Source organism: Pseudorca crassidens, chromosome 3 (assembly GCF_039906515.1).
Source record: "Pseudorca crassidens isolate mPseCra1 chromosome 3, mPseCra1.hap1, whole genome shotgun sequence".
Lineage (NCBI taxonomy): Eukaryota > Metazoa > Chordata > Mammalia > Artiodactyla > Delphinidae > Pseudorca > Pseudorca crassidens.
In genome coordinates this window covers 158873139-158894747 of record NC_090298.1, presented here as the reverse complement: position 1 = coordinate 158894747, position 21609 = coordinate 158873139, and the positions used below count along the sequence as shown (strand labels likewise).

Sequence of the window (21609 nt, the reverse complement as noted above, 5' to 3'; positions counted from 1 at the left end):
AACATTTTTTGTTTTAACACTCTATTTTGTCTGCTATTAGTATAGCCAGTTCATTTTTCTTATGGTTGATGATTGTATATCTTTTCCCATCCTTTTCATTTCTATTTATTGAATCTATTGGATCTAAAGTGTATCTCCTATGAATAGCATATAATTTGATCTTGTTTTTCTATCCAGTTTGACAGTCTCTGTCTTTTGACTGGATTGTTTAATTCATTCACATTTACCATTATTGTTGATATTATTAGATTTACATCATTCTTCTATTCACGCTTTACTGCTTTCTTTGTATTAAGTATTTCTTTAGTATAACATTTAATGGTTTTTTTGCACTGCATTTTGGGGAATTATTTTCCTAGTGGTTTCTCTAGGCCTTACCTTGTACATATTAACTTTTTAAGTTTTCCTGTAGATACAATAACTTAATTTCAGTGAGATTAAGTTACCCCTATGTACCTCTCTACATAGGAGGTTTTTGTTATGTAAAGTAGTACCTCTGTATGTGGTACAAACCCAATAATGTAATACAATGTAATTATTACTTTATATAATTTGTCTTTTAAGGAAGCTGACAGAAGAAAGGAGAGCAGTTACATATTTCTAGTTTTTGTTATATTGGCCTTCTTATTGCTCATTACTGGTTCTCTTCATTTGAATTCTTCCTGTGGATTGAAGTTACCATCTACAGTCATTTCCTTATTAGCCCAATACAATTTTACTCCCCCAACCTTCTTTGTGCCATTATTGGCAAATATATTACATTTCTGTGTTACAGGCCAAACAATACAATTATTTATATGTATTTACAACTATATATATTTTTAATATTTAAATATATGTATGGTTTTATACAACCCCTTTTTAAACCAGTTGAGAAGACAGGAAAACATATTGCATTTGTAGTGTTTTTTGTAATTACATAATTACCTTTACTGTTCTTTCATGTGGATTTGCATTATTGTCTGGGATCACTTCCTTTCTGCTTGAAGAACCTCCTTTGGTATTTCTTATAAGGTCTGCTGGTATGTGGTATGTGGTTGTTGTAGCAAAAATCTGAAAACATTGTAAGTGTGCTTCAGTTGGGAGACATTCTGGTGTGTCCATCTGTGCACCTAAAGGGAGGAGGATAATGTATTGGCGAGTGAGAATAGTATCCTAATTGTGCATCTTTTTTTTTTTCCGTTCATAAAACTTTTTTTACACTTAACATGAACTTTAATACACGTGTTCTTAACAATTATGCTTGAATTGTTCATGAAAATCTCATAAGACATTAAAAAAGCCATCATCTCAAGTTCCATGTTAACTATTTTTACAGCACGTTAGTCAAGCATCAAAAAAAATCACAAAAGCAAAAAAAAAACTTAAGAAAAAATTAAATATATGGTGTTTTTTTGGTTTTACTGCTGTGCTTGATATACATGAAGTAGTGGATATCAAGCAATTCATTTTTTTTTAAATTTTTATTTATTTATTTTTGGCTGTGTTGGGTCTTCGTTGCTGCACGCGGGCTTTCTCTAGTTGTGGCGAGCAGGGGCTGCTCTTCGTTGCCATGTGTGGGCTTCTCATTGCAGTGGCTTCTTTTGTTGTAGAGCACAGGCTCTAGGCTCATGGGCTTTGGTAGTTGTGGCTCAGGGGCTCTAGAGCACAGGCTCAGTAGTTGGGGCGCATGGGCTTAGTTGCTCCGCGGCATGTGGGATCTTCCTGGACCAGGGCTCAAACCCGTGTCCCCTGCATTGGCAGGTGTATTCTTAACCACTGCGCCACCAGGGAAGCCCAAGCAATTCATTTTTACTGCATCTTGTACATTCGTTCTTAAGTTGCCTAAAACATTTAAATGCAAGTATAATGAGTGTAGCAAAAATAATGAAAGCAAACAGCAGGTAACTTTATAAATAATGGAATGTGAACCGTTTTTGCTCTCATCCAGAGTAAATTGGGTCACAGCTAAAGGAACGCTTCTGTAGCTGTAGTCAGCGGTGTGCACATTGAGACTGGGTGTTCTGCAGATAACACATAGTTTAACGTTTAATATCCATGGGATATCTATTTCTACTACAGCCTTGTAAGTGTGCCAAACCTTAAAGTACCCACAACTACACCTGCGACTGGAACCAGTTATCCCTTTTATTCCCCACAAGGACAAACCAATATGTAGGCAGTTTTCTTTTGTGTATCTTTAACTTGTTTCATTTTCAGCATGCATGAGGGCTATTAATATCTTCCCCAAGTAGTAGAGAAAAATATGTAAGGAAAAGAAGATGAAGGTGGGGAAAGGGAGTAGAAACAGAAAGTGAGATGATTTTCTGAAATGTGATAATAGAGTGGCTAGGGTAGAGTAGAGGTCCTGGAGATCAGCTTCCCCACCCCTCCAAAAATAGCTTTACCTGTTTTTCCTGTTCATGGCTTTATACTTGCATTACCATTACTTGCATTAATGATGGAAGTAAGAGTTGCCTTCATTCTCACCACCGAGAAAATCATGTAGCATTTTGGTATAAATCCTCCCAGAGGGAAAGGCTCTGGAATGCTGTGCACACTGTCCCTGAGCCCTACTTTAAGGACCGCATGGTGTTCTTTTGAATGTTTGATTTACTTAACCACTTCTCCACTGAAGAACATTAAGGTGCTTTCCAATTTTTCACTACTGCAATCAATGTGCATGCATGTTTCCAATTTTAAACTTAGGCTAGACTCTGGGAAGGAATTACTGAGAAATTTTTACTTCTGATATATTCCATCAAACTGATTTCCAGAAAATAAACAGTTGAGCCTCTCACCAACAGAGTATAAGTGTCTCTTTTCAACCTTTACATTTGGGGGTATAATTCTTCCTCCTGGGAATCCTATGGATTAAAAGGATGTATATCATTAAAATACACTGTTTGACATTCGTATTCCTGCTTTTATATCCTCCCTGTTTATCCTAAAGAGTTCCATGCATTTTAGGGCATTTGCCCCCTTGTTAGGTGTTGCACATTTGGTTTTTAGTAGGTTTTTTTATTTGTTTGCTGCTTATAATTTTTAAGTAAGCAAATCAGATTTCTGCAGTACAGCTGTAAAGACATATGTCTGTAATCAGTTACATACAGTAAGTATGGTATGGAAAGATGGAGCATTTGAGCAAAGATCAAATCGGGTCGTGGCTCCATGCTTGTAGAGTGGACCCACACTTGTACCCAAGGGTGTGCTTACAGAACTACGCAATCTGGTAGTAGTCATTGGCGGTGCTGGGCCCCGAGGTGGAGGTGGAGAGGTGTGCGGGTGTGAGTGGTCTCTGCCCGATCCGGCGGGGTGGGGTGGGGAGTTTTGGATACCTGGGGCAGCCTCTGCAGCCCTGCCTGCCTTGCCCGTAGCTCATGATGGAGCAGTCTAAGAAGTCCTCGCTCATGGTGGCTCGCAGCATCCTCAACAACAAGCTAATCAGCAAGAAGCTGGAGCGCTATCTGAAGGTGAGCTGCACGCCCCTGGCATGCTGGCCCTGGCCCCGGCCCCGTCCCCAGCCCCTGGTCCTGGTCCCGGCCCCGTCCCCAGCCCCTGGTCCTGGTCCCGGCCCCAGCCCCGCGGGTCCTCCCTTTCTTCAGTATGGCGCCCCTCTCCGCAGGGCGAGAACCCTTTCACCGACAGCCCGGAGGAGGAGAAGGAACAGGAGGAGGCCGAGGGCGGTGCCCTGGATGAGGGGGCGCTGGTCGAAGCGGCAGGGGTCGCGGAGGGTGCAGAGGGCGCGCCGGCGCAGCCCCCAGTGCCCCCGGAGCCGGCCCCTGGGGCCGCGTCCCCGCCCCCACCGCCGCCCCCCGAGGAAGACGAAGAGGCGGCCGTGCCCCTACTGGGCGGTGCGCTGGAGCGCCAGATCCGAGGCATCCCGGGCCTGGACGTGGAGGCTGATGACGACGACGAGGAAGGCGGGGGGGGCGCTCCATGACCCGGGCCCGGGGCGGGCGGGGCCCGCGTGGCCGAGGCTGCAAGCCGAGTCTAATAAAGTTCTTCCCATCTTACCTCTTCCTCTTTTGTCTATGTGCGGCGCGGTCCCCGTGGGCGGGTGTCGGCACCTAGCCGCTGGGCTGTGTGTGCCTGCGGGTGGGGCCCGGGAGGGGTGGGTTGCGCTTGCGCACTGGCGGGGAGGAGAAGGGATACGCCTGCGAGCAGCAAGGCACCGCGGTCCGGACCAAAACTCCCAGGGTGCTGTGAACACCGATCCACAACAACCGGAAGGCCAGCTGGGGTGGTAAGGGCGGTCCCGCTGTGAACTCCAGCCAATGGTAGCCCGTGGAAGGGGTGACACATGCGTCTGGTCTACCAGTAGAGGACGGCGGGAAGTGCGTTGGGCGCATGCGTCCTGTGGTGGCTTAGAAAAAGGAGCTGCTGGCGGGCCGAGCTGAAGACATGGAGCAGGGCTACGGAGGTTAGTGTGGGTAACTCAGTGCGGGGTGGGACCGGCAGGTGGTGCCTGGGCGGCAGGGCCACCACCACGCAGAGGGCTGCGGGCCGGGGACTACACCCGAGCGCGGTTACCGCAGTCCGGCCCTGCGGCGAGGCGGCAGGGGCGCGCGCGCGCAGCTTATTGGATCTCGGCCCCGTCGCTCCCGGGGCGCTGCGTGCGGATTGGCCGACAGGGCCTGAGGAAGTTGGCAGATTTCGGCGTGCCGACGCTGCGGCGGGCTTCGGGGGGCGCCTCAGGCGGTTGGGGCAGTTTCAGTTCCTTAACCCTGGCGGGGTTGGCCGGGCCCTGCGGATCCTCGCCGCTAGCAGGCTTGCTGTCCCTTTTGGAAGACGCCACAAAATGGCGGCGCCGGGGGGCGGAGCTATGGCGCGAGTTTGTGGGGCGCGGGGTCTTCGGCCGGGAGCCGAGGTGGAACCGCTGCCTCTTTCCGGGCCGTCGGGCCTGTCCGGGGACCTGCGGGGCTTGGCTGGGGTCTCCGCGCGGCACACGTGATCTGGGGCGCCGGTCCCGGAAGCCGTATGGGCGGCGCAGGTTTGGACCCCGCCAGGCCCGCGGTGCAGAGCAGCGGGGCCTAGTGCGGCCTCTGCAGTGGTTAGCCTCACTGGGCGCCTACCGCGGACTTAGCTCGTGCAGATCGGGGACGACACATTTAAGGGTCAGATGCGGGGTATCTTGGTCAAAGCTTGGAAACCCGATGAGCTTTGGGGTCGTGACAGATTGGGGGCTTTCCTTAAGGCAGTCCTTTGTGGTGGCCTGGAAACGCCAGAGGGGCTGTGTGAGAGGGAACGTGCCCTTACTCACTTGGGTTTTAGGGCCTGCGGCAGGACGGACCTTCTTGGGCGATCTGCTCTCAGTCTTTGGAATCTGAGCCTCCTGGGAGGCCTTTGCTCTATGCTGTAAGCCGCGTTTGCCCGCAGGGAACAGTTGGAATATGCAGGGTTGGGCTTGACCCGGCGCAGATCCCTATTCAGGTGTATGAGGTTCGAGAAGTAAGCGATCTGATCATGGCTGCCGCAGCGAAGGCGCATGTTTTGAAAGGTGGCAGCATTAGCAGGAGGCCAGCAGCAGGAATTGCAGAGAAGCAGAGAGGTCCTGAGGTGCATGGTGTGCTTGTGGCTCTACCTGGTACTCCTGTCTTTTCTGCAGTGTGACTGGATCTCACTCTTCTTTACCTGCCTCCCTACCAGAGTTTTCAGCTAGTAGTAATTCTGCTTTATACATGCCCTTAGCTTGGAGAGGTCACACACACACACACACACGCCCATCTTCCTGCTTACTTAAAACCTTTTCAGACTCGGTTTAGATGCAGAGGCCTCCCTGAATCCTTCTGTAGCTTTTCCATCTAGAGTTATTTCCTAAGATTTGTTGAGGCTTAAGAGTTACTGTTTGGCCATAGGAGGCACCTCGATCTGGGTCCAGGTCCTTGTTCTCAGCTCCATGTTCTTGGGCAAGTGACTAATCCTCTGGAGTCTCTGTGTACGACAGAGTAAGTAGTACCTATCTCAAGGGTCATTGTGAGGTTATGTGAATACCACATGCTCCTTAGTTAGACCAGTGCCCCACAGTTGGTCAGTTGCTGTTAGAATCACTGCTTTTCTGCTGCACAGATGTGGAGAGCTGTGTGACATGGGGAGGTCGTAACCTTCAGCAGGGTGACTTTGGATCAAGTCCCCTAACCTCTGAGCCTTAGCTCCCACAACATCTCTGAATGTCATTCTCTGAATCTCACAACTAATGTGTGCTGAGTGCCCGTCGTGTGTTGCATACAGTAGGCACTCAGTGGTTTGGGTTGTCCTGGTAGGAGAGAAAGGATGTATTTGAGAGAGAGGAGGCTTTGTAAAGGTGAAGTCGTTTGACAGGTATGAATGGTTGCCCGTGCCCAGCTCTGTGCCAGGCTCCAGGGACACAGATGAAGCAGGGCTAGACAGATGCTATCATGGGAATGTCTGGAGGGGCAGAGGGAGCCACCACAGAGAGGAGTGCAGTCTGATGCCTTAGGGCCAGGCTGAAGCCCTGGGACTTCAAGGCCCAGCAGAGCATTGGACGGTTCAGAGTCACACAGAAGTGAGGCCTAGAGAGGCACAGCTGTTGTCTCCAGATTTTCGAAGTTTGTTCTCAGTTGTGGGATACTTATGGCTGCTTGGGGTGGGGGCGGGGGACTGTGTCCTAATGATGAGCTAGCTGGTGGCTGGTTCTGTGTCTTCCTCAGCTGCGGGTTGAGGCTTAGGTCAAGGTCCCTCCTCAGGCAATGGACAGAACTGTCCCGGAAGCCCATCCACCTCCTCTTTTTTCTGCTTTGACCTCAGGCAGGTGGAGTGTGATAATGCAAAACCCAGCTGTGGGATGACATTTAAGGAAACATTGTTGTGGTTGTGCTGCCTTCTTGTAAGGCTGGCACTGAACTCCTTCAAGGAGATTCTTTTATGTTCCTCAGAGCATCTCAGAAGCACTTGTTCTCTGGTATGACACATATGACCCTAACTCACAGATCTGTTCACAGGCTATGGGGCATGGAGTGCTGGACCTACCAACACCCAGGGTAAGTGGGATGGACCTGCTTTTCAGGGAGGCATGGGCTCCCCCCCCCCCAGCACCAGCATGACATAGCTGGGACCAAGAAACCTTTTTTGTAAAGGGCCAGATAGTAAATTTGGGGGCGCTTTGCAGGCTACATGGTCTCTGTAGAGCAAAAGCCACCATAGACAGTTTATAAACAAGTAGGTAGGCCAGTGTGCCGATAATATTTACTTAAAGACACTGGAATTTGCATATCGTATGATTTTCATGTGTTGCGGAATAGTCTTTCTTTTAACAACTTTTGTTGTTTAATTCTAAGTAAATAACCGAGGGTATAACGAAAGGTTTTTATAATTAATAGACTTTATTTTTTAGTAGCTTTAGTTTATAGGATTGAGCAGATAGTGCATAGAATTCCATACACTCCCCCTACCTTCACCCCAGTACAGTTCCCTTATATGTTACAATTTATAAACCAATGTTGATGTATTGTTATTAACTATAGCCTAGAGTTTATATTAACGTTAACTCTGTTAAACAGTTCTATGAGTTTTGACAAATGTGTAAATGATGTGTCTTTTGTCAAAATTCGTATGTTATGAAGTATTCTTTTGATTATGTTTTTTTTTCTTTTCTGACCATTTAAAAACATAAAACCCATTCTTAGCTTGCAGGCCCTACAAAAACTGGGCTATGGACTAGATTTGGCCCGTTTGCTGACCCTGCTTGTGAGTCTATATCATGGTGCTAAGTGTGTCTGAAGTACCAGAATGTGCTTTTTGGTGGGCGAGGTTTTCTTCTTTTTGCCAGCATCTGTTCCAGGGGATGGGATGAGGGTTTACTTTGTTTTCTGAGCCTGGAGCTTGGCTCTAGCACCACTAGGAGCAGGGTGACTTTTCTGCCCATCACTGAGTTTCCCAGGAGGAGGTCTGTGTTATTCAGGCACATGACGACCTGAATAACACAGGTTGCTCAGTTGAGTTAGGGACATGATTTTCCACCAGTGCACTCTCCGTGCTGTTGGCAGTGCCTTAGTTCTGGCTCCTGGTGAGAACTGGCACTTTAGAAGGGCTCTCTACCTAGGGACCTGGCCTGGGCGGCCTCTTGGCTGGTGGCCCACGCTGGACAAGCTTCCTGGAAAAAGGCTGCTGTGTCCTTTCTGTTGCCCTAATGGAGGAGATCAGGCTTGCTTAGGAGAGAAGCCCTGACTGTGCTCCGCTGAGTGCTCTGTAGGAAACGAGTTTTACAGCTAGTGGATTGCAGCCTTTCCTGGCCATAACGGGCAGCCAAGGGTGCCTCCTGGAGCACTGACATAGCCACCCTCAACCCTGGCCTGTGCATAGTGGATGAGGCGATAACTGTTCTTCAGCGCCCGGCTGTGGTGGGGGGAGGGGATGTGTCTCAGATGCCTTTGTTTTGCAAACAAAACTCGTATGTTTTTGTTTCTTCTAAGGTGCATATGGAACTGGTGTGGCCAGTTGGCAAGGTAGGCCCTTCTGGGGGTCCATGGGTGGGTGAGTGGGCCTCCGATCAGCTACCTAGATAGGCTGGGGTGCAGGGATCCCCAACTTCACTCCTAGACGTGCTCACAGCTGTTGTGAAGGCTCAACAGACTGGACCTGAGGTGTTGAGGAGGGCTGGGGGGCAGGCCTCCAGGGGAACTTGCTGGATATGGGGGGTGGGGAGAGTTGTGGTTGTATTCTGGGAGCAGCAGCTCTTTGGTGGGTCCGTCAGTAGTCCCAACTGCTGGCTCCTGGGCTCTCGCTTTGAATGAGAAGCAAGTCTTAGGATCTGGTATAGAAAACCCATTGCTCAGAGTTGAGGCCGTGCCCCTGCCCTCCTCCTGCTGCCTCTTGGCAGTGTTGGGGTAATGCCAGAAGCACCTGGACCCATGACCCTTTTCCTTCTCCGTGGGCAGTGGGTGCTCCTCCCCAGACTTGTCCACCATGGGCTGGCCTTGTGGCTGCTGAGATCTGATTTAGTTTTTCTTCCCTCTGTCAGGTTATGAAAACTACAATTATTATGGTGCCCAGAACACCAGCGTCACCACAGGAGCAACCTACAGCTACGGCCCAGCCTCATGGGAGGCCACCAAGGCCAGTGATGGCCTGGCACCTGGGGGCCCTGCCATGCATATGGCTTCTTATGGCCCAGAGCCGTGCACCGACAATTCCGACTCCCTCATTGCCAAGATCAACCAGCGTTTGGACATGATGTCCAAGGAAGGAGGCAGGGGCGGGAGCAGCGGCAGTGGGGAGGGCATGCAGGACCGGGAGAGGTGATTATAGACCTGAGCCCTTCCCGGGGGATCCCGCATGCCCAGCTTTGTGTAGACGGGAGTGGGCACCTGCTCTTCCAGGGAGGGCTCTTCTCCAGCTCCCTCCTGAGTGTAGGATAGATAAATTGAGCCATTGTTGGGGCCGAGGCATGTAATAGGACTTGCTGGTTTCTTGAGTGGTGGGGCTTAGGGCATGACTGTTAGCTAAACTATGCCAGACTCCTTATTTCTGTTTCAGGCGCCTAGCAGACTCTCCCCATTCCTGTGGCCAGGGCTTCAGGCCCCTTTTCAACAGTGTTTGAAAGGGATTTTGGTCTGTTTTATTTCCTGAGCATTTAGGAGGGATGCGTGGTGGTTTGGCTTTGCTGTTCTGAATATAGGGAAGTCAGCTTTGCAGGAGGCGTTGAGGTGCCCGGACAGTGTGGTGATGGGTTGTGCTTTCTTTGCAGCTCCTTCCGCTTCCAGTCGTTCGAGTCCTATGATTCCAGGCCTTGCCTGCCCGAGCACAATCCTTACCGCCCCAGCTACAGCTACGACTATGACTTTGACCTGGGGCCCGACCGCAATGGTGGCTTTGGTGGTCAGTACAGTGACTGCCGGGACCCAGCCCGTGAGCGGGGCTCCCTCGATGACTTCATGCGGGGCCGAGGCCAGGGCCGCTTCCAGGACCGCAGCAACCCCGGCACCTTTATGCGCAGCGACCCCTTCATGCCACCTGCAGCCTCTTCTGAGCCTCTTTCTGCTCCATGGACGGAAATGAACTATGTGGGTGGGCGGGGCCTGGGAGGCCCCTCCGCCAGCAGGCCTCCACCTTCCCTCTTCTCCCAGTCCATGGCCCCTGACTTTGGCGTGATGGGCATGCAGGGGGCAGGTGGTTATGACAGCTCTATGCCCTACGGATGTGGCCGGTCACAGACCCGGATGAGAGATCGGGTATGCCCTTGCCAAGTTCTCATCTGCCTTATTTGCTTTTCCTTTTAAATAGCTTTGTCTGTAAGATTCACTCATATTTTAAAATGCACTTCAACTTTTAGTAAAAACGTACAGAATTGTGCATCCTTCACCACCACATAATTTTAGAGCGTTTCCGTCATCCCAGAAAGAAACCTCTGTTATTAGCAGTCATTCCCCGTTCTCTCCCCCAGCCCCTGGCAGCCACTAATGTACTTTTCTGTCTCTGTAGATTTGTTTTTTCTGGACGTTTCATATGAATGCAGTCATATAATACTTGGCCTTTTGTGTCTGGGTTCTTTCACTCAGCATAAAATTTTTGTGTTTTGGTTGGGGTGGGGGCGTCCAACCATGTTGTATTTCTTTGCTTTCTGAAAAGACCTTTTCTGTCCTTGTTCTCTGATCTTACAACCTCTTTGTTCTTCATTTCTCTGGGGTATGTTAACCGTCTGAGTAAGCAATGCATTGGAATATGCTTTTGTCTGTAGCCTAGGCGGAGAGAGTTTGATCGCTGCGGCCCAGATAGCTTGGGCAGGAAACGGAAGCAGTTGCAGATTTACGATGAGCCAGACACCAAACAAGCCCGGGCTGACAGTGAAGGAGATTTTTCTGAAAACGGTATGCCCTGGGGCCAGTAGGCCCAGCTGTGTATGAGTCAGTTGCATGCTTGGTGTTCTGCCTGCTTGTCTGGACAGGGGACACACAGGAACTCAAGGGCTGTGTGTGTCACCTGCACTCTCAAAATCCCCACTGTAGTCAGGACAAGCGCAGTCACTCTGGACAGTGAGTTTGGGAGGTGAAAACGGGGAGTGGGCCAGCTGCCGAGGTGCTGACTTTACCTATTCCTTTGTGTTTGGTAGATGATGGAGCTGGTGACTTCCGGTCAGGAGATGAAGAATTCAGGGGTGTAAGTTCGCCTTTACTCATCAACCTCCAGTGTCTCTAGTGTGGGATTTTTTCCTTACTTTAGTGTCTTCCTTACAAAGAGGCAGAAACAGTTGCTGTGTTAGATTCAACTCTACCTCATGAGTAGTTTTTTTTTTTTTTTTTTTTTGCGGCGCGGGCCTCTCGCTGTGTGGCCTCTCCCGTTGCGGAGCACAGGCTCCGGACGCGCAGGCTCAGCGGCCATGGCTCACAGGCCCAGCCACTCCGCGGCATGTGGGATCTTCCCGGACCGGGGCACGAACCCGTGTCCCCTGCATCGGCAGGCGGACTCTCAACCACTGCGCCACCAGGGAAGCCCTCATGAGTAGATTTAATAATCAGATTTGCAGCTAGGTTTCTAAGAGTTTTCCACTTGCAACAATCCTTCTTTTCTTGAAGACCTTCCCAGCCCTCTCCCCAGCCATACCTGTGTCCTCGCAGTGATGTGCCTAGCTATACACGTGGTAACTGCAGTGGCTGTGTAGGCTGAGGCTTTCAAACAAGCGCCGAAGACTCATTTGCTGCCAGCTCTGTGCTGGTGCTGAGCTGCATCCTTGTCATTCAACTCTCAAAACCAGTCATGGGAGATGGGTGTTGAAGGCTGGCTCTTAGCCAGGACCATGCACAAGCACCTGGGGAGCAAGCCTTCGCCACCTCCTGCAAATTCTGATCCAGGTCTGGGGTAGGGCCTGGAAATCTGGGTGTATGAAGGCTTCATCCAGGTGCTTCTGATGGTCAGACGAGTTTGGGGAAGGGGAGGAAGGGGCAGGATACAGTGAATTTTCAACTTTTCTGAGGGTCTTGCTTGCTCCATGTCTAGGTTGCTTAGATCTTGAGTCTGAAAATCTCTGCATATCTGCTGATTGCTAATTTAATCTTTAGCTTAATGTCTAAGGAATGGCCTCAGTTTCAGTTTTCAGTTAGATGAGTTGTTTTTATCTATACCTGGCTTGTTATAACGTAAACAAGTAGCTGGGAAACTTCATAAAGCCCATTTTCATTAAAGAGTGCAGGAACTAGCTTCCTACAAATCGAGGTTGCTTAACACAGTTGATGGATGGGCTCTTGGTCTTCCCATGTGCAGAACCGTTCACTTGCCAGAGGTAGTTCTCTAGCTTTAGGAAGAACTAAAAGCTGGACTGTGTCTTTAATAAAAAAGCAAGTTAGTCATCATCACAGAATCTCAGAAGGCAACCAGGACTAGTGAGAGGACACTCAGGCTCCATCCCATGGCCGTGGAACTTGTCCTGACACATTTTGGGGGTGTTCCTGGTGGCACAGCGACCACCAGGTGGTGGCAGGGTGCTGGGCTGGTCGTGGAGAGTTCTAGAAATTCCACCTCACGGTCTGACTTTGTGCCTTTTTAGGAGGACGAATTCTTCGAATCCGGGAGGCAGAGAGGTAGGCATCACCCAGCATCCCTTTGAGCTTTCCTGTGTCTGCCCAGCTACCTTGCACTCACTGCCTAATGCCCAGGCGGGCTGGGTTTCTGAGCGAGCCCAGGGCCTGGGTGGAGGGGCTTGTGGCTCAGGGAAGAAGAGGGGCCCTGCCTGTAAGGTGGGCCTTAGCCATGCCAGTCACCCCGAGGCTTTGCCTTGGAGTTTGGAGCAACACTTGCTGGAGACAGGTCTGTTTGCCTCGCTCAGTGCAGGCTGCAGAGGCAGGGGGAAACTCATCTCTGGGTGTCTGCAATAGCTCGCGGTGGTAGGGAAGGGAGAGTCTCAGAAATGCAAGAGAGAAAAGAAAAGGCGCCCTCCAGCTTGTCTTCTCTGCTCCCCCCTTGGCCAGTGCAGGTCCCTGTACTGTTCTCTCCTGGGCTTCATTCTGTCCACAGTTCCCTTGCTTGCCAGGCCAGGGCCATGCTCTCAGCCTCTGTGGTGGGGACACTGGCACGGCATGGGGCAGAGTTCAGACACCTGCCTGGGTGGGGAGCTCGGGAAGGGGGGGGACAGTCGGGACACTCAGGCCCAGATCCTCCAGAGGCAGTCACTGCCCAGCAGATCTCACCAGTTCGAGCGAGGGAAACCTAAGAGACCAAAATAAGCAGCAAGAACAGAGCAGTGTTAAGCCCTTCAGGGGGATGTGGAGAAGCAGCCACTTGTTTCTTTTCCTGTTCCCATGGGTCTGTCCATAGCTGGTTTCCCCTAAGAATCACAGGCTGCCTCCTGTGTGACTCTGCTCCTGTAAATTCTGAAGGCCCCTGGCTTAGATGCTCCTTCTCTCATATGTTCAGGTTTAGCCAACCCTCTGAGGTCCTCCTGCCCTGTTTATTGAGGCAGTTAACGTTTATAGCATGGGACCACAGAGAGCATTTTGCAGCTCATGCAGCGGGGTAAATGCTAAAGCAAAGGTGACGTGTTTATTGCGCGCAGGTCCTGCTACCTACCCGGGATGACTTTGCTATTAAACAGCAGTAATAGTTTCAGGCAGTGACCTCTTGCCAAATATCCCACACGCCCTTTTGAGAGGCTTCTGAGCAGCGCACGCCGGTCGCCATCTTCGTGGGACAGTCTCGTGACTGGCATCAGGGGTAGGGGTTACAGTTCAGATGCTTATCCAACCTTTTTTCAGTGTCTGGCCCTGGCCCTGAGCCGCGGTGACCTGGCCTGGCCTCGCCTCATGCTGGGACTCTGGGCTGCACAGCTCTCAGAGGAGCTCCCACACTGGCCCCATGGGATGGATGGAGGACCAGTTGGTCTCTTCCCATTTTTATTTCTGGGATTGCTTCCCACATATTCTTGGGAAAGCCCTAGATTGACGGTTTTTGTGAGTGGAAGATAGAGTTTGGGCCACCAGGGATTGTCAGACCTGCTAAGGCCCTAGTTCAGAGGAGGCCAATGGGACAGTTGTCATGGTCCACCTAGAGGTGGGACGGAGGGCAGCAGAGTGGCTTGCTTTATTTTCTGAGGCCTTCCAGCTGCTGCCTCTTTATCTGGGAAGAATTGCTTCTCTCTCTCCTTAAGTAACATTGGGAGAAGACCCAATTGTAGGGTGCTGGATTAGAAAGCAAGATAGGGAAGGACACAGAGAGCAGGTGGGCCATGGTGTGAGTGGGATGGGCGGGCCATGTCCCTGGCCCATGCCAGCCTTATCAGACCATGGGGGGAGTAAGGTGACTCCCTTGGGAACTACTGAGGGTTCTCATCAAAGGCCATCCCTGTTGGGAGCCTTTGACAGCCCTTTGGTACCTCAGGGTGTCCTGCCCCCGCCATGTGTGGAGGCCGTGGCAGGGCATGGGGTGTGGTGGCCGAACTGTGGCCCCCATTCAAGGCCCTGGTGCTCAGCTCATCTGCAGGCTCCTCAGAGTGTCTCGAAGGAACTTTTCTGTTGCAGGAGAGAAGGACGATGAGGATGATGAAGTGAAGAAGAGGAGGGAGAAGCAAAGGAGGAGAGACAGGATGAGAGACCGAGCAGCTGACAGGTGAGGAGGCAGGCGAGGTGGGAGGTGAGCACTGTCAAGACTCCCCTGAGCTCATCTGTCATCACTCCACATGCAGGGGGGGGCCTGGTTTGATCTTCTGACTCCAGGTGTATGTCAGAAAATCCAAGTCAGGTCGATGGGAGACAAAACTTGGGAAACACACTGAATCTTATTCTTGCTGGTGGGTCTGTGTGGCCTCACATTCCCAGCTGGCGGCTCTCTTGATTGCCCTCCTGCAGGGCTGTGAGGAGTTCCCTTGCCCCCTGGCTTGTGTCTGTCATCCCAGACAGGTGAAGTTCATTCAGCATAGCTGCCAAGAAGGTGCTTTGGGTCCCTCGTCCACATAAATCCAAACCACCTGTGGAGTTTGATGTGACGATTATATATGTATAGTTGCTACCTTCAAGGTTTTGTCTCTAAATAGAAAAAAATGCAAAAGTGCAAACCCCAAAGGGCTGTGTGCTGTGACCACACCATGCGCCTCTCCCCGTAAACCACAGGTGGCCACGTGAGTGCGTGGTTGATGAGGCCCATGACCACAGGTGGTTATGTCTCTATGCACAGGTTCTCTTGATGACTTGGAAGGGAACCCTTGCCCTTGAGGCTTAAATGGGGGTAGTGGTTTCCCCGTGCAAAGAAATGCTTAGCGAAAGAGCTAACAGTAGAGGCTGGAAAGCCAGGAACTGAAAAGTAGGAGTTCCAAGTGTTACACAGAATTCATTGAAATCCTTGTTTTTAAACAGATGAATAAAATGACAGGTATATTAGATCTGTTTTCATGCCACATGGGAACTGAGATGACTTTTTTAAAGGAATCTTTAACATACCTAGTGACTGAAGATCCTCAAAGAAACTTGGAGAAATTGTCATGGGGGAGGTAAAGTTGCAGCAGGGAAGTAGGAACCCTGTATTTCCTTGGTAGCTTACCGAGAGTCCTGCACATAGGGCCTGGGAGATTTCCCCCTTCACTCCTCTTTCGGGGGTATCTGCAAAGGCAAGAGTGTCTTGTGGCACTTGTCCAGAGATCAGAAGGCAGGCGTTGGGGGCCAGCAGATCTCTAAGTTGGCAGGGGAGGACTCCTGAGTGCCCCAGGGCCTGTGCTATTACACCCCAAATGGAGCAGAACTGAGGGAAGCAGCACCCCACTGTGGGGGTTTGGGGGTCTGTAGCGTGCTCTCCCCTTGCCGTACAGCATGCATGCATTTGGTGAGATTTTGAAAGCGCACAAGAAGCCTCAGTTTTCCTTCATAGAACTTGATTGTGATGTCTTTACGTTGAGTCCCATTGGAGAATTGATCTTAGGATATGTGAGTTTTGAATTGTGTGAGGTCTTCGGGAGTTCCTCTGTTGTATTAAATTGGGGTTGCCTTGTATCTTCTGAGTGGCTGCAGAAGGAGACATCTGAGAAGCTATGAAGTTAGGTACTAGGCCCCCAGAGCAGTGGGCTGGAGACTTAGGGAGCTCACAGTTCTGAAAAGTCTCCACCTTTGGCTGTTCTCTTGTGAGCCTTTGGACCAAAAAGAGTGGTAAGGTAGTAAAGTGCTACGTGAATCATTTTCCTGAAATACTTGCAAGGTTGTACTCTCATTCTTAAGGTGGGGAAACTTGGGGTAACTGCTACTCTGACACCCTGTGACAAGTCAGAAGACTTAATTCAGAAATTGCTTTCCCATTTCCATTTCAGTTCTAAGCAGAGATGAGGTGGTTATCTGTGCATCACCGCTTTTCTTTTTGTCTTCCTTCTCCAGGATTCAGTTTGCCTGTTCCGTGTGCAAGTTTCGTAGCTTTGAAGATGAAGAAATCCAGAAGCATCTGCAAAGCAAATTTCACAAAGAGACACTGCGGTTTATAAGTACCAAATTGCCTGACAAGACGGTGGAGTTCCTCCAGGTAAATCACGCTTGGCCTCCCATCACGGCATTTCCCAGATCCTGCAAGTGTCAGATCCCTCACAGAGAAGGGAAGGGAAATAAGAGGCCTAAACTTGGTCAAGATTTCGTTTTCCAGAATAGCAGTGTACAAGTCCCGAAGTCAGAGGGACAACTGAGAGCTCCCGTCATTGTAGTTCCCACTAATTCTGCCCATGGAGCTGCTCTGATAGCTGTCTTCCCTTCCTTGGAGCAGCTGAGATAAGGCTGTCACTGCCCCCCATGGGCTTGGCAGTCACCCTTGGGGGGCTCCCTCTGGTGCAGTTGGAAAATATCCACATGTGTCACCCTCTCCTCATTTCCTTTGGTGCCATCTCACAACCTCTCTAGGAATACATTGTAAACAGGAATAAGAAAATTGAGAAGCGGCGTCAGGAACTGATGGAGAAGGAAACCACAAAACCAAAACCAGATCCTTTCAAAGGTGAGTTGTGATCCTGGGGTGTGTGCTATTCCAAATCACAGAGCCCAGCTCGGGGTGGTTGAGCATGTGACGTGAAGACAAGTGGGAGGGGCGCTTAGCAGGGGAAAGAAGCCTTCAAGTGTGGCCTAATGTAGATGACACCTCTACTGGCAGCTTATTGGAGTGACATTAAGCACTCTGATGTTTTTTTCTCCTTTGAAGAGAAAGGACCAGAAGAATGAGAAAAGTTAAGTATAAAGTTGCCAGGTGTAGAGGCCATTTGTCTGTCTCCATACTCCTTCTGGAGGGCAGGTGATGCCCGTCTTAGATTCTGTCCTAACTGTCCTAACTTAGAGAGGGGCTACAGGGAGAAAACGTGGGCCTTGATGGGGAGTAAGTGGGAAGAAAGCATCACTTGCATGCTGTCCCAGATCCCACAAGACTTGGGTTTTGTCAACAGGGATTGGCCAGGAGCACTTCTTCAAGAAAATAGAGGCTGCTCACTGCCTGGCTTGTGACATGCTGATCCCTGCGCAGCCCCAGCTCCTCCAGCGGCACCTGCACTCTGTCGACCACAATCACAACCGCCGGGTGAGTGCCCCCCTGATGCTGGGTGGGGCAGGCAGTCCTGGCTGCTAGTGGGAGGGGTTCCGAACTTTCTGTCTCTTATGGGGAAGCTAACATCTTTAGGGGCTTTTGCCATATACCATCAAGTCCATCATTTCATTAGGTGGTTATAAAATGCACCCCAGTTTCTATTAAAACGTGAGAAAAATGTGTTGCTTGAGATTGACTAAATCCAGTAGCTGCAGTTCTCCTGGGTTGAGAATGTTCTTTGTAAACCACACGGGTAAATTCCCCAGTTGCTGAAAAACTGGATTTCTTATAAGCTGAGGCTGAGGGCCACTCAGAGCAGAATGGCCTAGGGGACCCAGGACTAAGGACTGGTTTGATCCTTACTAGCTGATGGGGCCTGAGGCTAAATGTTTAGCTCAAGGCGTTGGCAATTTTTTTTTTTTAAAGGGTCAAATTGTAAATATTTTCAGCTTTGAAGGCCATCAGGTCTCTGCCTAAAGCCTGCCTAACGCCTCAAGTCCGCTGCTGATGGGCAAAAGCAGCCAAAGGCCATAAGTAAAGGAATGGGTGTGCCCACGTTTGGTCTGCGGGCTGTAGCTCGCCAAGCCCTGGTTGAGCATCTCTGTCTATCGTTGGTTTACCCTGACTACCAAATTGGAGCTACCTGCCCACCCGTCTCCTGGTATCATTAAAGATCAGCCAAAAACCCCTGTACAAATATGGGATTATCATATGAATGTGTCGAGCTCTAGAACAGTCAAATGGTTGCAGCATTCAGACTTTTGCTCTAGAATTTACTTGTAAAGTCAATAAAACTCAAAAAACTGAAGAAAAAGCTTGCCCTTTTCCCCTACTGAGTCCACATAGCTTCTGATCTGTAAATGTTCTTATTTCATCCTTGCTTGTGCACATAGTATACATCAGTCGTGTGCCTGTGCTTTTGTCTTTCGAGATTATCAGACTTTTCTAACACTATTTCACAATCTCAGTTCCGGTGCCTCTCCAGTGCCTTCTTTCTTTCATTATTGGAGCCTAGCATTTGGGGACTTACCATAGTGAAGAAAGATGTTAGTTGTCTCTCTGCATAGGACTAATCTCAGAGCAGCTGAGTGTAACCAGGCTGATTTGTTCTCATGCTTCTCTATGCACGCCATTTTTAAAAGCCCATGTTTGATTCCCTTTGTAGTTGGCTGCTGAACAGTTCAAGAAAACAAGTCTCCATGTGGCTAAGAGTGTTTTGAACAACAGACATATTGTGAAGATGCTGGAAAAATACCTCAAGGTTTGTGCTCAGGAGTCCAGTAGATGGGAAGAGCTTTTGAGATGGAGGATGAACTAACTCTGTGGGTTTGGAATTATATCCAGAGTGCAGTGTTTGGCATTTCTGAGTCTTTTGAAGAACTGAGAGATGTTGGAATGTATCGGGCTTGGGATTCCACAACTGCGCATTTCCTGAGACTCACTGCTTGCCTGGGAATTCTGGAGTTTGGTCCTACTTGATTAATCTGTGTGATGGTGCTGACTCTCACCATGAGAAACCCTGACTATCCATAAAATACCAAGCAAAACGCTGGTGAGATGCTTCAAAACAAAGCAGCAAACCAAAGTAAATGATAATGGTCCAGGTAGAAGCTAAAAACAAGGTTTTGCGGGCAGAGACGACCAACAATGAGATGGGGAACGAGGGGGAGGGAAGAGCCAGTGGTGCCATACTACGGAGTAGCAGGAGCAGAGTAAGAAAAAAATCCCAAAGAGGGCACCCTAGCGAGGAGGCTGCTTGGAAGAGTCTCTGGTTCCTCCCTGGGAAACATATTTTGCTAAGTGCTCAGCCCCATGACTTCAGCGTTCAGGGCTGGGAGTTAAGATTCAGCATAACCTGACTAGGATGTGTTTGCCCTCCTCTCAGTTATTAACTGCTTCAGTGTTTGACAGTTCATTTCAACCATAAAGGGATAGAATCTAAATAACCGGTTTAAGAACCGTAACTGATCGGTGTTCACTTTGTGGCTTAAACAGACTTAAAGTTCCTGGAGTCAGCTGTAGACTCAAGCTTCTAAATAAGTGTCTTTGTTTTTGTTTTGGGTCCCACCTTGCGGCTTGCGGGATCTCAGTTCCCCAACCAGGGATTGAACCCTGGGCCATGGCAGTGAAAGCCCAGAATCCTAACCACTAGGCCATCGGGGGAACTCTCTAAACAGCGTATTTTAAAACACATTTTCTAATCTGCTAGTGATAATGTTTAGTTTACTTTTTCTAAACTAGACATAGTTTTAGCATATGCTCATGAGAAATTCAGCTTCTGAGAGAGGTACACTTGGATTGAATCCTGACTGATGTTTAATGGCTGTGTGACCTGGCAAGTTAACGATCTTTAAGTCTCATATCCTTCTCTGTAAAACGGGGATAACCTTCATGCCTGGGCTGAGTGCTTAATCGAAACTTAAGAAAGAGCCTTAACTTCCTGTTAAAATGAGGCTTTTTTTTTTTTTCTTTAATTGGGTTAAGAAAGCCTAGGTCTTTTAAACGTTTCCTCACCATTACATGCTTGAATAATAAGTGCAAAATAGTACTGGTGAAGCTTTTCTGAGATGTCTTTTCTGAGTCTGTGGGCTCTGAGCAGCTGTAGGATTGACTCACCTGGTGTGATTTAAAAGGTTTCTCTTGACTCTGCCCATTATAAAAAGATAAACTCCCAGCAACCTGAGCCTCAGTCTCTCATTTGGACAGTTCTTTAGACTGCACTAACCTGTGTTTCTTCTTCTTGGCCAGGGTGAAGATCCTTTCACCAGTGAAGCCGTTGATCCAGAAATAGAAGGAGATGACAATTTAGGAGGTGAGGATAAGGAAGAGACGCCGGAGGAGGTAGCTGCCGAGGTCTTAGCTGAGGTGATTACGGCAGCAGTGAGGGCAGTAGATGGGGAAGGAGCACCTACCCCGAAAAGTAGTGAAATGCTGGCGCAAGAGGAAGGCCCTATGGACACAGCTGAGACCACTAGTGGTCCCCACCCTGGAGAGCAGCTGGAAGCGGAGGCACCCTGTGGAATGGCACCTGAGAAGGGCAACACTGAAGCAGAGGCTGGAGGTGAAGCTGCTGAGGCTGGAGGTGAAGCTGCTGAGGCTGGAGGTGAAGCTGCTGAGGCTGGAGGTGAAGTGGAAACCCTGGCAGCAGAGTCGGAAGGCACCTTGACAGTCACTGCTCCTGTCCAAGCTGCTGCAGAAGCCGAAGTGGAACAAACTGATGCAGAGTCCAAAGATACTATTCCCACAGAATGATCCTCCTTTCCCTGTTTCAGGGGATGTGTTATATAATGCATTGTTCTTTCTTCTTTGGTTTATAAGCAGTACTAGGGTATATGATGCTGGAATACTATTTTGGTGAAGAGACCCAGCCGTTTCCTTCAGAAAAGTGTACCTCACAGGCTTGTCTTAAGAGTTGCGTGGCTTTCTGCCTTGGTTTGAAGGCTGCAGAAGCTGTACATTCCCACAAGTGGCTGTGACATCGCTCTTTACACTGTAGTTGGAATAATAAAAGTTGGATAAGTAGATTTTGGTGACACTTTGCTTGTTAAATACAGCCAGTGGCTGAATGCACCACCACAACCACCAACACCCCTGCCCGCCCCCCCCGCCCTGTATTATTTTTTGGTCTGGGAGCAGTTCAGTACTAGGATATATCTTGCTTTATAAAGGATTTTTTTTTTTAAGTTTCATGAATTTGCTTTGGCTTCAGTTTTTGATCTCTGCTTTTGTGGTACACTGTATGGTATGTGGTTCTCCTTCACAAGATGTAGCAGAATCTTGTTAACATGCGATGTTGATCCTGTCACATCACTGAACTCTCAAAGGCCTGATGAATCTGACACACCTGCACCATTAGAAGCATACCTACTTACCCCTCAAGAATGGGAACACTTTGCCCAGGGCATTGTTTCCCAATCTTTAGTCCTTGGTGAATCACCTTTACAATGTTTTACCTCATTTGTGTTCCACCTCTGCATTACTTCAGGGTTTTTTCGGTTTTGTTTTTCTTTAAGTTGAGTTACTTCTACTTAAATATATTTAAAAAGAAAATTTGATGTCTCATGAATGGAAAACCAGTATAAATTGCCATACATAGATACTATCCGTGGAAAATGAATAAATATTTTATTTTAGATAAATACTGTTGCT

The 21609-nt window shown here is 49.2% G+C and overlaps 2 protein-coding genes and 1 long non-coding RNA gene across 12 annotated transcripts in view; 2 read left to right on the top strand and 1 right to left on the bottom strand.

Annotated features, from left to right (window-relative positions):
* Positions 1 to 3995, top strand: part of AKAP8L (A-kinase anchoring protein 8 like) — a 30158-nt gene extending 26163 nt beyond the window's left edge. For 2 of the 3 annotated variants that reach the window (XM_067733056.1, XM_067733055.1), the window contains 2 exons: positions 3357 to 3452; positions 3605 to 3995. In XM_067733056.1, coding sequence (XP_067589157.1) covers positions 3357 to 3452; positions 3605 to 3922 — 414 coding nt within the window. In that variant the 3' untranslated portion in view covers positions 3923 to 3995. The remainder of the gene's footprint in view (positions 1 to 3356; positions 3453 to 3604) is intronic. The other variant, XR_010942370.1, reaches the window with a different exon arrangement.
* LOC137222194 (uncharacterized) lies at positions 1445 to 4195 on the bottom strand. Its single transcript, XR_010942371.1, has 2 exons — positions 3997 to 4195; positions 1445 to 1824 (listed from the first exon to the last, which is right to left on the bottom strand). It is a non-coding gene; the product is annotated as an uncharacterized lncRNA (long non-coding RNA).
* A 62-nt stretch (positions 4196 to 4257) lies between these two features.
* AKAP8 (A-kinase anchoring protein 8) lies at positions 4258 to 20984 on the top strand. 8 transcript variants are annotated; one of them, XM_067733046.1, is made up of 14 exons: positions 4258 to 4402; positions 6942 to 6980; positions 8412 to 8444; positions 8960 to 9236; positions 9686 to 10169; positions 10676 to 10805; positions 11048 to 11094; positions 12479 to 12512; positions 14445 to 14532; positions 16281 to 16422; positions 16791 to 16884; positions 17324 to 17454; positions 18626 to 18721; positions 20209 to 20984. In XM_067733046.1, the coding sequence occupies exons 1-14, from the start codon at positions 4384 to 4386 to the stop codon at positions 20710 to 20712; spliced, it is 2118 nt and encodes a 705-aa protein (XP_067589147.1). In that variant the 5' UTR covers positions 4258 to 4383; the 3' UTR covers positions 20713 to 20984. The 8 variants fall into 8 exon arrangements, with proteins under 8 accessions (XP_067589147.1, XP_067589149.1, XP_067589152.1 ...); XM_067733048.1 differs by having other exon boundaries at positions 4263 to 4402; positions 8960 to 9054; XM_067733050.1 differs by lacking the exon at positions 4258 to 4402 and adding an exon at positions 4713 to 4972 and having other exon boundaries at positions 8960 to 9054.
* Positions 20985 to 21609: the final 625 nt, after the last annotated feature.

What these genes read in the sequence shown, in the direction of transcription:
- AKAP8 (XM_067733046.1), top strand. An exon ending in TGGTGTGGCCAGTTGGCAAG is followed by an intron (nt 8,445 to 8,959) that starts GTAGGCCCTTCT and finishes TCCCTCTGTCAG; the next exon opens with GTTATGAAAACTACAATTAT. An exon ending in ACCACAATCACAACCGCCGG is followed by an intron (nt 17,455 to 18,625) that starts GTGAGTGCCCCC and finishes TTCCCTTTGTAG; the next exon opens with TTGGCTGCTGAACAGTTCAA.